The sequence below is a fragment of the Gobio gobio genome, assembly GCF_949357685.1.
Source record: "Gobio gobio genome assembly, chromosome: 13".
Classification (NCBI taxonomy): domain Eukaryota; kingdom Metazoa; phylum Chordata; class Actinopteri; order Cypriniformes; family Gobionidae; genus Gobio; species Gobio gobio.
Window position 1 is genome coordinate 25,734,270 of NC_137106.1, and position 15,074 is coordinate 25,749,343.

Sequence of the window (15,074 nt, forward strand, 5' to 3'; positions counted from 1 at the left end):
GTCACTATAAATAGCTCTGTCCTTCTTGAGAGAGGTGAACTTCATGACAACAACACAGACAATGAGGGAGTCCTTGCTGCACAGGAAGTTTGGCTTCAAGAGGAGAATTTTTTTAGATACAAACAGCTCCCTCTAGCGACCATAGTACACCCCAAAACAAGTAATTCATCATATGACTTTGTGGCCTGATGGCTAACCAGTGTTGTAATGTTTATAGTTTCAGCAGTTATGCGATTTATGAAGTAATTTAGCTTTAATGAAACCCACAGTTGTATATTGTATAGCCTAGTCTAGTGTATACATACATAGATTGCTGCACAGTACTGTCATTCTTTAAAGAAAACAAATCCATGTCTTTCTAAACAAATGCACAACACCAATGCCAACAAAGCATTTGCTACAAGTAACAATAGACAAAAGACCATTGAATGATCAAGATATGACCTTTGACCAAGTATTGAGGGAATGAGGGCAGCTAGTGTCCATCCACCTTTACCCTTGCTCTGCTGAATCGCTGCTCTTTCTGTTCTTTAGCTATAACTATAAAATATGGGCATCTTCTAACGGATTAGCTCAGATCCCTGTCACCTGTAGGATTTAAACCTGTAAATAAACATTTCAAAATGAATAAAAAAATAGTTGAGCAGATTAGGTATTCTTCTCACTCAAATTGTCATATTTTGTAATGGAATTTTTTTTTTTACTAGTGGTCTCAGACTTTTAGACCCTACTGTACTAGTATTAAAACACATTCAGCAAGGATAAGTTACATTGATCAAAAGTTGACTCACATTGTCACATTTCTTTTTATTTTTATAATAAATGAACTTCTGTTCTTTCTATTAATTAAATAATGCTGGAAAATTATCTTGGTTTCCACAAAAATATTAAGCAACACGGTTTTCAAAATTGATGATAGTTATTTTAAATCATAATATTTGTATTACTGTGTTTACAGTATATTTTTCATAAAATAAAGGCAGCCTTTGTTAGCATAAGAGACTTATTTCTTACTGACCCCTTGAATGGTAGTGTACATGCAACTATATACTATTTTCAAAGTGTACAACACAGAAATGGAAAAAGTGGAAACATCTGAAGAGAATCAAAATCAAATTATTAAATTGTTTTCAGTCAGATGGTTATTTACAACTGCCTGTTCTTCTTTTCCACAACTTTTCAGAGTAAGAGAGAGAGAACTCTTGGAAAGAGAGAGATATGTTGCATTGAATGGTGGGGGTTGTGATGGATCTGGTTCCCACCAGTAAAGAGGAATTAACACATGATCATTTGTGTTCTTGGCTGGCAGACGGCCCAGTACTGTAATTCAACCTGCCTGAGCTCAATCAAGCACCAACTGTCACCAAAAAAGGCAGACCAGCTCATCAAATCTCTCCCGCCTCTGTCCACACATGCAGAACATTCTACTTCCTCTTCCTGTTGTCAGTTTTTTTTTAAAACCGCAACATATGAAGTAATTGTGTAAAATAGGACTGTGTACTTCCAGACATAAATTTCCCAGGAAATTACTAATTTCACAAGAACCTGTAATTTAAAACAGTTCTACAGTAGTAAAAAAAAGAAAAGAAACAGGTTTATTTTAAATGATTTATTCTATTGATTCTGTATTCTACTCCATGTCACATTGGTCCAAATGGCACAGGTGTAACAATTCCAGTGCAACAGAACCATGGACCTCACAGGTATTAGTCGTCAGAGTCACTCTTTACCCAGTGGCTTCTTTGCGTATTATACAGGTTTGAATTAAGACGGCTTAAAGTGCAGGGTCAGTACCACAGAGATGAGCTTTGTCTGGTCACCTGAGTCGACTAAAATGAAGCAGGGACATTACAACTCACTGCAGCTGGAAGTGAATCCTGAGCTAGAGATGAGATAAGATAAAGCAAAAGTTGCTCAATAAACTGAAATGGTAATGCATACAATTTTTTTTTGGTGGGTGCAACCAATTCAATAGCAGCCAAAAGCTTGTATTGTTTACAGTGCAACTGAAGGTTTTATTAGGTCCATTGTTTATGCTCTATAGCTACAATTATGACATCAGCGACCACACCAGCAATCCATTCTTCTCCTGGGATTGAACGGAAAAGACTCAAATGCTCTTCCTGCTGTGTCAGGGCAGAGTTCGGGAGGAGGGTGGGGTGAGGAGTGAACCAAAGGATGGATGAAGAGAGCAACGGTTTCTTCTGCCTCGTCAAACAGCAGCAACCTCTTTTACTCCTCCTTTTCAAAAACTCATCCACTTATCTCCATATTTCCTCTAAGTCGGTCTTGATGGCCCCGAGCGTGTCTTTGCTCTAAAAAAAGACCAAAGTACTGGTTAAAATTAGAACTGAGAGAAAATGAGAAAGGGAGTAAGGAATACAGGTAAAATTAAAGCCACAAACAAGTAAATTAGATACATTTTTAATTAAAAGCAATATTATTAAGCCATGGACTTTGGGTCTTCCATATAAGTTCCTGTGTTTTAAAGGGACAGTTTTGTCGTCATTTACTCATCCTCATGGTGTTCCAAAACCTGTATAGCTTTCTTTCTTCAGAGAAACATAAAAGAAGATATTTTGAAAATGTTGTTTTTGTCTGTACTATGAAAGTCAGTAGTGTCCAAAACATCACTGGACCCCATTGCCTTTCATTGTATGGACCAAAATATCTGATTTCCACAGAAGAACGTCATGAGAGTTCTTAATTTTTGGCTGAACTATCGCTATGAATTTGCCTGCCAAGAGCAGACAAGAAGCCAGTTTAGTGTAGTGCACTACAACAAACATGTTCCTAATCCCTCCAAATCTCATTAATATCATGTTTTACTTGTGGCACGTCTGTGTCTTCAGTGCTGGAGGTGACTGCGGTACCTTAGAGTTTTCTCTGAGCTGCTGTGTCTTCCGCTGGACTGTGAGGAGGCCTTAAACTGGGCCTCCAGTCTCGTATAGAGCCCCCCTGCAGGCTGCAAGCACACAAACATACATGGGTGCAAAATACTAGGAGTACAATGTGGAAATACTGCTGAAAAATTATGGCAATAAAATAGCAACTAATCAGTCTTAAGGGCGCTTTAGATGGTTTATCTAAAAGGGAGTAAAGATGTTTTGTACCTCTTTTGTATCTTTAATCTTCGTCTGCTCCTGGTCACCGAAGCGCATTTTAGTGAGATTTGCTATAATCTCCTCCATTCTCCTCTGATCTAGAGAGAGTTTGAATATATAGACATCCATCAAGATCATTGCAAATCTGCACATAAGCTACTTGATAGCTTCAGTGTCAGAATCACAGCCAAAATTGTCCCTAAAATATTTAATACACTTGATTAATTACCATAATAAATCATTGAATAATGGCAAGCCTACAGTTTTAATCCTATGTTGAATACAAAAGTGTTTATAAAACGAAAACATAATGACTTATTCTTCTGAAAAGCTGGAAGATGTACTTGCGGATTTAACTTTCTCTGAGATGATTTTCAAGAGGTTTTAAATCACAACTCTTTTTATAAGACTGGCTCTACCACTGTGCAGTTGTGAGGATCATTGTTATAGAGTAAAAAGGAAAAAGGTCCATACCCTCCTCCCTCTGTGCATCCTGGTTGTACCTCATGGAGCGATTGCTATCCCACTTATTCTTCTGGATGCTGACGCTGAGAGCAAAATAAAGACAAATGTATTGTTCAGAGGCCTAGAAATCCCATCTCTATCATATGGCATGAGTAAGCGTTACAATGCAGCGTTTAAACAGATCAGTCCTCCAGAAAACAGCAAGGAATCACTCACGTGAACGGGGTCGAGTCTCGAGATGGTGCCTAAAACAACAGGATAGAATGAATGAAAAGAGAAAAGTGGCATACAACAAACAACAACAAAGCCAGACTTTCTTGTGAGTGTTTTACCATGTACAAGCCACCTTCCCTTAGTTTCACAGACAAGGCTTAAGCCTAGTCCTTGACTAAAATGCATATTTGAGCTGTTTTCACTGAACGCAATTTGCACTGGCGTATCTTAAAATGTCAGTTTCTTTGTTTTGTCTCATACGGTGACGCATTGCTGCCACATACTGTACATATTTTTTTCACTCAATTATGTCGTAATAACGACATCTTTTGTCATTAAAACGGAATATAGTTTCTCCTAATAAGGACATGTGTTGTATAGTGATGTGTGTATCTATATGTCTGTATCCACATTAGATAATTTATTTAGCCCATCCCTTTGTCACACTTGTTTGAAAAGCAGAAAAATAGGCTCATCCGCTGCCTGTATCAGTGGCAGTGCCCATAGCATGAAATTGTTGTAATTTAGTGATGTAGCTTACAGTTCATAACAGCCACGGGTAACAGGTGCCATGGATCACTAATGATTAGCGCGGAGCTTTAACCTAGTAATGACGGACCCCGGTGCAGCCACAAATATCATTACTATCTATATGCCTACTGTAATTAAGACATTCAAGAAATGTATTAAAAAGTAAGACGCTTTCAGCCTTTCTCAAAGGCCGAGGAAACAGGCCAGTGGGTTCGTTATGCATGTCAATCCATTCCCGCGTTCTTATTTTGCTTCTTATGAATTAAATATACAGGCAATTAGTTTATGAAACCTTAATCAAAATTAAAATACAATTTATGGAAAATGAAATTCACTTTAAAGAAATTATTTCTGCAAAACAACACTCAATAAAAATCATGTCTGACCCCACTCCATGTCTCCAGACATATTGCGCGTCTTATAGCCTATATCTTCCTCATGCCGCTCACTTTTCATCATCAACATATGAAATTAAAACAATAATATAATAGGCTAATATTTAAACATATAGCCTAACTATGAATCTAAATAGGCTACGTTTTGCATGTAGCCTACTCCACTCCAAACGCTTCAAAAATGTATTTTGTTTATTAAACGCAAAGTTTTTAATTTCAAATTTACTTTCTAAATTCAGTTCATAATGCCAACAAACGAAATTCCGAGCCAAAATAACGAAGTGGTAAAAAAACCCTGCAAAAATGAAAAATATTAAAGAATTTGAGGGCGCTTTCGTCGGCATGAGTATAGGCTATAAAACACACAATATGTCTGGAGACATGAAGTGGGGTCAGACATCATTTTTATTGAGTGTTGTTTTGCAGAAATCATTTCTTTACAGTGAATTTCGTTTTCTATAAATTGTATTTTAATTTTGATCAAGGTTTCATAAAATAATGGCCTGTATATTTAAAACATAAGAAGCAAAATAAGAACGCCAGGAATGGATTGACGTGCGAACCCACTGGCCATGTTTCTGCGACCTTTGAGTAAGGCTGAAAGCGTCTTTCTTTTTAATTTCTAGAATATATGTATTACAGTATAACATACAATATATTACAGTAGGCCTATTATAGATAGTTATGATAGCCTATTTGTGCACCAGGGTCCGTAATTTCTAGGTTAAAGTTATGCCACTGATGCGAACATGAGCGGTCCATGGCACCTGTTACCCGTGGCTGTTATGAACTGCAGGCTACATCAATAAATTACAATACTTTCGTGCTATGGGCATTGCCACTGATACAGGCAGCGGAAGAGCCTATTTTACACTGAGCTTGCTTCTGCTTTTCAGACATGGAAGTGTGACAAATGCACATGGGCTATATCAATTCTCTAATGTGGATACAGACATATATCCACACATCACTATACAACACATGTCCTTATTAGGAGAAAATATATGTCGTTTTAACAAGAAAAATTTTGTTTTAACGACATAAGATCTCGTTATTACAACATAATTGAGTGAAAAAAATAATATGTATGTGGCAGCAACGCGTCACCGTAGTCTCAAGATGCACACCAGTAATGTTTTTTTTCCTAAGGCACGTTTATAAAAGCTACTTAAATGTCCTAATGATTTAACGCCTAATCCTAAACCCTGTCTGTGAAACCAGGCCCATAAGTCTTGTTGCTTAGAAAAACCCATCTCCAATAAAATCTCCAATAAATTTGCTAAATAATGTGCTGCATTTACCTTTTCTCCAGATTTTTCCTTACGCTGGAAATTCGGGGAGGACACTTGTCTTTTCAAAGGTTTGCCAGATTTTCTTGCCTTCTTTGCAACTGTGTACAAAAAGTCACAAAGCCATCTTTATGGTCAGATTCCTGAAAATTGTATGTGACTGCCACCTTCTGACCGCAATGAGGTACTGCCTAAAGATTATTTGACGATTTTACAGATGGGTAACATTTTAGCTCACCTTGTTTTTTTGAAGTGTCTTCTTCATCCCCAACCTCATCCTCTGTGACCTCTGACCCAGTAGTGTACTCCTCATCTTCAGACAATAGAGACTGCTGCCTCTGCAAAAGGACAAATGAACGCGATAGATGTGTTATTTTCATTGTAGGTGTGTAGGAATGGTGTTGCATTAAATATTTGAGGAATTGGCTTCTTACCAGCTGAAGACTCCAGTTTTTTAAGAGTGAAAACTGCAACAGAGGAGAAGAAAATGGTGACCATTTAGCTCAACAATAAACTGATTCATGAATCACAATAAATGAAAGCCAAATTCTAGGACACAAAGAAAAAAAATGATTTTGCATCTCATGTAGTATTTGGTGTATTTGCAATGTGAATGTCATTATGCAACTTTATTACTTGTAACTTCATATCTCACAGTATTTTTTACTTTATTTTAAACTTTGTCTTACAATTGCAAATGTAGTTCTTGTAACTTTATATCACAATGTGAATTTATGTGTCATAATGCAACGTTATTCCTTCCAATTCCAACCATCTTCCAATTCAAAATCAGAATGAAACTCACAATAATGTTTTTATTTTTTACTCTGGGGTAAAATTAGGTTTCCATAATATAGAGGAAATATTTTAAAAAGAAAATAAATTCTGCAGTGATGTAAAAATACCATGCATGTAATAAATAATGAGCAAAAATAAGCAAAATCGGGTATCACCATCAATTTGACAATGTTTTACCTTCTTCCTTTGATATATACACAATATTGTTGTGTATGTTTCAACGTTTTCTTTTTTGTACTTTTTTCTGTACACGTGCAGTGCAGTATTGTCTTTTGTGTTCATTTGTGATTGTATGTTGCTGTTGGTTGCATTAAAAATTTTACAAAAATAAATAAATGTAAAGAATAAAAAAAAGATTATCCAAATGTGATAGACTCACAGCTGTGGTTTCCTTAGGTCTGTGAGCGGTAAGCACTCCTGGCTCCAGCGTTACATCATCTCCTGGCACATGTTCACTGCCTGTAGCAGGGTCCTCAGAGCTATGGCAAAACAAAATGGATTAGAGCTTAAAACATCAGTCTAAAAAACTGAACACAACACTAGGCAAAGGATCAAACAAATCAAATCTGGCATGCAGATTTTTTTTTTTCCTTTTCTGAAGGAAGTTACTATAGTCTGACCTCTCAGGCACACACACAGCCTCTCTGTGGAGCAGCAGGTCATTGAGAATTCTGGTCTGGGTTGAGTTTACTTTGTGATCGCCACAGTCAGCACCATCCGCCGCACTTACAATGTGGTCTCTTATTTTACAGCCCTGCACCAAAACACACACACAAACACACACACACAGGCATTCACTAAAGTGAGATATGTTTAAAGGCCATCTGAGTATTCTAAAGCAACAACACAAACCTTGGGCATGGAGGAGGGATCGAATCGTAAGACTTTCTGGTTGCAGCAGGGGTAAAGACCAATGCCGTGCCATCTATGATCTGCCCCAATGCCAGGATACACAACCGCCTCTGGGTGGTATTTACACTGGCCCAACTCCGTACACAGGAATGCCTGCCGTAAGCCAAACAACTTTTTCTTTCCCATTTGAACTCATTCAATTAGTAGCCAACCAATCAATATCTATATTTATCTACACATACATGCTTTGTTACTGGTGAAGTACAAGTTTTTTTTACCTGTTTGCAGCGTGAGCAGGCAAGGAAATTGATGGTGCCCCAGATCCTCCAGTAAACCAGTACCCAGGACTTCAACTCTTCATAAAGCCCATTCAAATACTCATGTGCCTCCCAGGCCTTATGTCTACACAGACACACCACAATTACCAACATGGCATCGCATTTGTGTGTGTATAAGACTGGAATATCAGCATTTGGAATCTAAGACTTCAATGAAAGTTATTATAGTGTTTTAAATACACTTGGTGTGTATGTGATTGAAATACAGAGTGCCTCATACAACCTGGTGTGAGTGAATATAATGTTTCCTCTGGCATCTATGTTGATTTTGTTTGGAACACAAGGGATTTTTTTATCTGTTTCTTTGGTTAAAAGCTTAAGGCAAAGTCCACATCTGGGGAAAAAAATCACAACATTAAATCACTACACTGAAATCCACTTAATTGCACCAGAAGAATAATTTATAGTACACCCAGTGCATATCTATAATACATTATCATTATTACAGCTTGTACAGCAATGCAAAAGTTTCTCACCTGTACAGAGTAGATGCATTACCAGGGGAATCTTGATTATGATAACCATGATCAAATAATCTCTCAATCTTTTTCTGAAACAGTTTACTGGTGAGAAAGTACAAATCAAGTATGATCAATAACATAACAACTAATTAAATATATATGAACATTATTGTATTAACAATTATATAACCGTTTAGATAATATCATATTATCTGAACAGTTTTGGGGTCAGCATTTTTTTTTTATATAATAATTTTAATACGCAATGACAAATTTAAATTGGTTAAAGGCAACAGTAAAGACATCCGTAATGCTTCAAAAGTTCACAATCTGTCTCCACAAACACATTAAGCAGAACAACTGTTTTCAACATTGATAATAATAAGAAATGTATATTGAGCTGTAAACCAACATATTAGAATGATTGGAGTAATGATGCAAAAAATTCAGTAAAAAAAAGTACATTTTAAAATATATTAAAATAGAAAAGTTATTTTAAATAGCAACAATATTTTACAATAACACTTTACTGTTACTTTTAAAATATTCATATTTTATTATTATAGAATACATTGTATACATAAAATATAGACAAGAGTGAAAACTGAATATAGTGTTTGCAATGCATGCAAGATATAAATATCCAGCATCTTTCTGTTTTGTCCTGTGTATGCGTGTTCTCACCTTTTGAATTTGTCTTTTTTGTCCTTGAGGTCATCTGCCTCATTGTGGCTGAAGAGATCAGCGATGCGTCCGGCCAGATTGTTGTTGATGCAGTTCATATTGCACGGCGTTGCTATGATGGCACTCATATGTTTGTGACAATACTGGATACACTCCTCAACCTTCAGATCCACAAAACACATGATAATCAAACATCTGAAACCCATTTATCAAATGGATGAATAATGTCTGATGGGATCAACCAAACATGCTTTCTGCACACTGCTCAGACAAGGTTTGGATAATAACAATCATTAGCACTATGGATAGTTCGCTACAAGCACAATCATCAAGATTCACCAAGTCTTTCCTGAAAATTATGAACATTCTGTGTCTCAATATTGCTTGTTTGGGCAGTGCACAAATTTGTCCAGAAAACAACACAAATGATGAAACAGCCATCATGCATCATGCTCTTTTAAGTGTAAACTACAACCTAAAGGTCACCCAGCTCAGAGCACACTTACTACATTACCCAAAAAATTGTCACCCCTCCCAACACTTACTAAAGTTTCCATCTTCAAGAACTCGGAGGAGATCAGGATTGAGATGACATTGCTGTGCTCTGCAACCAAACACCACATAACATAACCGACAACATCACAAACAGCGAAACATCAAACTCACAGCCAACGCATAACCGTTTACAACCACGTCAAACACCATTCAGCCAGGTCATAGAACACACATTTCACAACACCTCTGATGGTATCTTTGATTATAGAAAAGAAGAAAGAAAAAAAAAACACAACAGTAAACACACACAGAACTTCTGAAACAGTTCCCAAAAGACAATTACCCAGCTTGGGTTTGTCCATGTGTTTTCCGTGCGAATGTTCAGTGTTGTGACTCTTGACGTAGTTCATGAGCCAGTCAAAGATCTGGACGTCACAGTGGACAGAAATGTCCACCTCGTCCCAGCGCTGTGGGTCCACAGACAGATACTCTTCAAAGTAACGCATCTCTTTCACCAGAAGGTTTCTTGGACACACAAAGTCCTGCTTCAGGTTCTTTGCCTCATCGCAAACGTGGATTACCATATTGGGGCTGTGTGAAAGGATTTATAAGCATTTATTGAACATATACATGGTCATTATTAGTAGAAGATGATTCATTGGTGGCCTGATTGGTATAAATGTGCCTCACCTTTTATTCCCTTCTGTTCTCTCAATCTTCTTGGCGGGATCTGGATTCTCACTTTCTGCAGAGGCTCCTCGACCAGTAGGGATCACAGTGAGGCCTGAATATATATAAACAGCTCCATTTCAATACGTTTTTTGTTACCCTGTACCTATGAAATCATCCCATACAAGCAAAATTACCAAAATTAAATATATTAAGGAGTAGTTTAGAGTCCAGAGACTGGGCATCTTTTGTCCAGACCCCATTCACTGACTCACCCGAGACTGAGAGATTAGCCTGATTGGACTGTGGTTCCTCCGTATCTCCTGTATTATCCAATAAATTAGATTTGATGTAAGTGGAAAAGGGTTCTGATGGAGAGCTCACTGCGCCGGTCAGTGGGTTACACTGGTCATCAACATGAGGGAAACTGCCTGTAGTCTTCAGCTCTTCAAACCGCCGTGCACACTACAAAAATATAAAAGAGGATAAGCTGAACATTTCCAAACGTTTGCTGTGGAAACTTCTGGATCTTTGTATGAAAGGTGTAGGTATTAAACTCTCAAATGTATGCACTGTGTTAGGCAACATTCTGTGATGGGAATTAGGGAAGCACGATATATCAGCCACCATATCAGTATTGGCCGATATAAGTTCATTTTTATGTTATCGTTATCGGCCTAATAAGAACATTTGGCCAATATATTAAAGGGGTCATGAACTAAGAAATCCTTTTCCTTGAGCTTTTGACATAAGAGGTCATCGTACTATAAGAATAACCTGCAAGTTTCAGAACTGAAAACTTCCTTGTTAGTTCAAAAACAGCTTTTATTGTAACAAAGCTCAGAGAATGAGCATTATTTATTTGTTTTCAGTTTATTTAACTGTGGATTCTTTGGTAAATCGGTCACAAGCTTTGCAAACAGACTTTTACAATATGGACTTGACAGTATTGCCACAACAACTCGTAAGTAACCATGTTCATTCTAATGCCTGATCTATGATCAGTGATTTCTGATTATTCATGTAAAGTTGTTCTTTGTCTATGTGCCAGTAAATCAATCCAGTGACTAATCGGTCAACTTTACATTGTTTCTCTTAGTAGGATGAAAATAATTTGTTATTTAAATTATATATAGAAGGCGATCTAAGAATGCTTCCTTTACAATTGCTGGAGCTGTCAATCAAACAGCAGGAGTTTATCAGTGACTGAGTTCTGGATTCTCCCGTAATAATCAACAAATCTCTTATTTACATTGTGTTTGCACTGTTAGTTATGATGAAAGCAGTCGTCAGTGTGCAATGACGAGATCACTGCATTCGTGCGCTCAACATGTCTGTGATTGGCTACAATGCTCATCACTGCAACCTTTCATGCTACAATCTAAATATAAAGCAATAGATCTAAATATAATCATCACGTTTCACGATAAGTTAACCTTGAGAGCAGTAATAGTAAAAACGTCCTAAAAGTTTTCGAGAGAGTTCCACATGTAATACTTAGCTATTTCATATGCAAAGATGCTAGCCAATCACAGCAGTGGGCGTTTACACTGACATCTCACAGCTACATGCCCCTTAAAACATAGCGTTCAATCAGAGGGCTAAAATCAAGGTAGGAAAAATGCCTTTTTCCCCTAAATTATGACAATTTAGAAATTTAGAGTATTATAAGTGTACCCCAGGAAACATTTTAAAACAATAAAACAGTGCAGTTCATAACCCCTTTAAAGATGATAAATAATGGATTATTTCCTTCAGCTGAGAAACTTCAGATGTGCGCTGTTCGCCATGGTGGTTTTGAATTGCATGAAATATGACTGAAATCACTTCAAAAAGAAAAATACAGTTAAGTGCAACATGCCGCGCAAGTCTGTCATACAGGCTACATAAAAATTATGATGAGAACATTATAATTGTGTGCTTGGGACATGGCTTTTAATGGCGAGACTTTGGTTTTTGTAATCAGGCTGTCAAGTAAAAAAAAAACATTTGGATTTAGATTTATTGGCCAATATATTGATTATCGACCTTCAAATATAAAGAATTAACGGTTATTGGTATCGAATCATTATTATTGTTATATTTAATATATATATATATATAAATATATATATATAATATATATATATATATATATATATATCATACAATTTTATCTAGCATTTTAAGCATTCCACATACAATTGAATTTACACTGTGTGCAGAATTATTAGGCACGTTGATTTCCTGATCATATTTTTTTTCCAGGCACATTTGACCAATTCCAAACCACAGTAATATTAATAACTACTATTAATTTAGTATTTAATAATGTATAAGTGATATACAATTGTTCATGAAGGCTGGAAATGAAAAACACCTTATATTCAGGTGTGCAGAATTATGTATTTTACAACACTTCAGCTTGTGATTCTTATTTAGTGGGGGTCATTTTTTAGGATTCTTTACCTAACTTAAGTCTCTGAGATCCTGACACCTTGCACTTCTGGAGACTCCAGGTAGGTTGCGGCTCTGGAAAATGGTGGCGCTGGAGACTAAAGGGTTCCTGATGGTTTCACACTTAATTCTTCACCTTAATTATTTTACAGTGAACAGGTGTCTTTTCTTCACCACCTGTTTTTGTCAGATCCTGCTGACCCAACGAGCATTTCACTGTCCAATGGTCATGCCTTAACTGCAATGTCTAGTATTGCATCCTTCTCATGGGCATTTAATAATTTTTGACTTTTCAGTCTGAGTTAAATCTCTTTTTTGGCTAATTTTATCGGTAAAAGAAAACATGCCTAGTAATTCTGCACACCTGAATATAAGGTGATTTTCATTTCCAACCTTCGTGAACAATTATATATCACTTATAAATGATAAAATACAACAAAAAAATTGTATTTATTAAGTTTAATGTGGTTTGGAATTGGTAAAATGTGCCTGGAAAAAAAAAAATCAGAAAATCAACATGCCTAATAATTCTGCACGTGGTGTGTGTATATGTATATATATATATATATATATATATATATATGTATATATATATATATATATATATATATATATATATATATATATATATATATATATATATATATATATATATATATATATATATATATATATATATATATATATATATATATATATATATATATATATATACATTTACACTTTTTGCATTTTTATACAAATTTTACAAATTACAACTTGATTGGAAATTAATCATTACATGTCTCATCTTTCATTTCAAGCATGCTCTTCTCTGATAGTTCTGTCCCTTTGGTAACCAAATACAAAAGTTTAGTGAAGAAAATTTTAGTTGTGATGCAAAGGATGCCATTTTCGCACCACACAAATGGAAATGGTTTATGTTTTTTATTTTCTCATTCTTTGTTTAGAAAATCATAGTCTTTAAAAAAAAAGTTATTTGTTTACCACACAATCTAAGAATAACGTTTTAATAGTTAATAGCACAGAAAATAGTAATTTTATATAGTTGGAGGCCTCATGTCTCTTACCTCTTTAGGTGTGAAGCCAGGGACCAACTTGGCAACATTCTCCCAGTTGATAGGCTGAGGCGATGCCCATAACGAGCTCAGCACCATGTCCAGCACCAGGAGGTTGTTGTCATATGGAAAGTTATTATTAACAGAGCAAAGGCGATTCATTTCTGCGGAGGAGGAAGAAAACTATCATAAACTATCAGTCTATATTTTTAAATGAACATTGACAACTAAGCCATCTACTAGCTCTCTATTGTCCCTTTGTATTGATCTCCACTCCAGAGAAACAAGGGGCAATTTGATGGAATGACAGCTGTCGCATTTGATATTTGGTAATGTGAGGTTATTAACACAGATATAACAAAAAAAAAACTAACGGTGCTAAGGAAATATAACGTATGCAGCTGTGTGTGGAGCAGTAAAGATGCTTAGATAGCATAATAAATACCAGATTATGGCACACCCCACGTTTTGTGTCGCATTGCTCAGTGAAATGCTAAGCTAGCCTAACAGACACAATCACATCGCCAGTTTACCCTGTTCCAGGTTTATGCGCGGTTTCCTCTGGTAGCAATGCTCTTCTTTCATTCCAGCTGAGCGGTGCTGATAACGGGCTGGATTTGAATAACATCAACAGAGATGCTGTGGCTTACTTTGATTTTATCCTGGTAAACCAGTAAAGTTCACATCTACACAGCATATACAAATAATAATACAAAATGCTCGGCTTGAAATTCGCAGATTTGCTGGGCATGACTACCCACGTTCGTATTTATCTCTCCTCTTGCTGAAGCGGCTCTTGTTAAAATGCCAGAGATGGTAGAGAGAGTGATGCAGCGTGCACGCGCAGCGCTCTGAGCGCGTGTGCCATGGTGATGCTCTCGCTGCAGTGTCCCCGATTGAGCGCCTCCTCCCTCTGCTGCCTATCCGTCTGTCTACTGCGATTTGACAGGACGCCAAAACTCGCTGACCCGAGCCTGATAAAAAATAACGGAGAAAAACGATTTAAGGCAACCCGTGGCCGAGGATTAACTCCCCTTAACGTCCCCTGTGCTGCCGCCGTGTCGTGCTCTGTATTTCCGGTGCCGCAGTGCAGCAGGTGCGTGCCGGCGTCCTCGTTGCCAGGCGACAGTCCCAACATTCTTTTTGATTGATGGGATTCTGTTTTTAATATGGGACCCAGAGAAACAAAAATGCATTTATCTCTTTAATCAAGTAAATGAGACTGCTGAAAGAAGTGCAGCACTGTAGATATTCTGACAGACTAAAGGCTTATTTTTAGACAGAAA

The 15,074-nt window shown here is 36.7% G+C and overlaps 1 protein-coding gene across 1 annotated transcript; it reads right to left on the reverse strand.

Moving 5' to 3' along the window:
* Nucleotides 1–1,602: 1,602 nt before the first annotated feature.
* Nucleotides 1,603–14,877, reverse strand: sanbr (SANT and BTB domain regulator of CSR). The gene is made up of 21 exons (XM_079833034.1): nucleotides 14,322–14,877; nucleotides 13,801–13,952; nucleotides 10,570–10,759; nucleotides 10,316–10,409; nucleotides 9,969–10,216; nucleotides 9,676–9,734; nucleotides 9,131–9,291; nucleotides 8,462–8,548; nucleotides 8,209–8,319; nucleotides 7,926–8,049; nucleotides 7,648–7,800; nucleotides 7,416–7,549; nucleotides 7,175–7,274; nucleotides 6,432–6,464; nucleotides 6,236–6,335; nucleotides 6,010–6,098; nucleotides 3,786–3,814; nucleotides 3,579–3,652; nucleotides 3,114–3,202; nucleotides 2,874–2,965; nucleotides 1,603–2,315 (listed from the first exon to the last, which is right to left on the reverse strand). The coding sequence occupies exons 1-21, from the start codon at nucleotides 14,371–14,373 to the stop codon at nucleotides 2,279–2,281; spliced, it is 2,208 nt and encodes a 735-aa protein (XP_079689160.1). The 5' UTR covers nucleotides 14,374–14,877; the 3' UTR covers nucleotides 1,603–2,278.
* Between the last annotated feature and the right edge of the window lie 197 nt (nucleotides 14,878–15,074).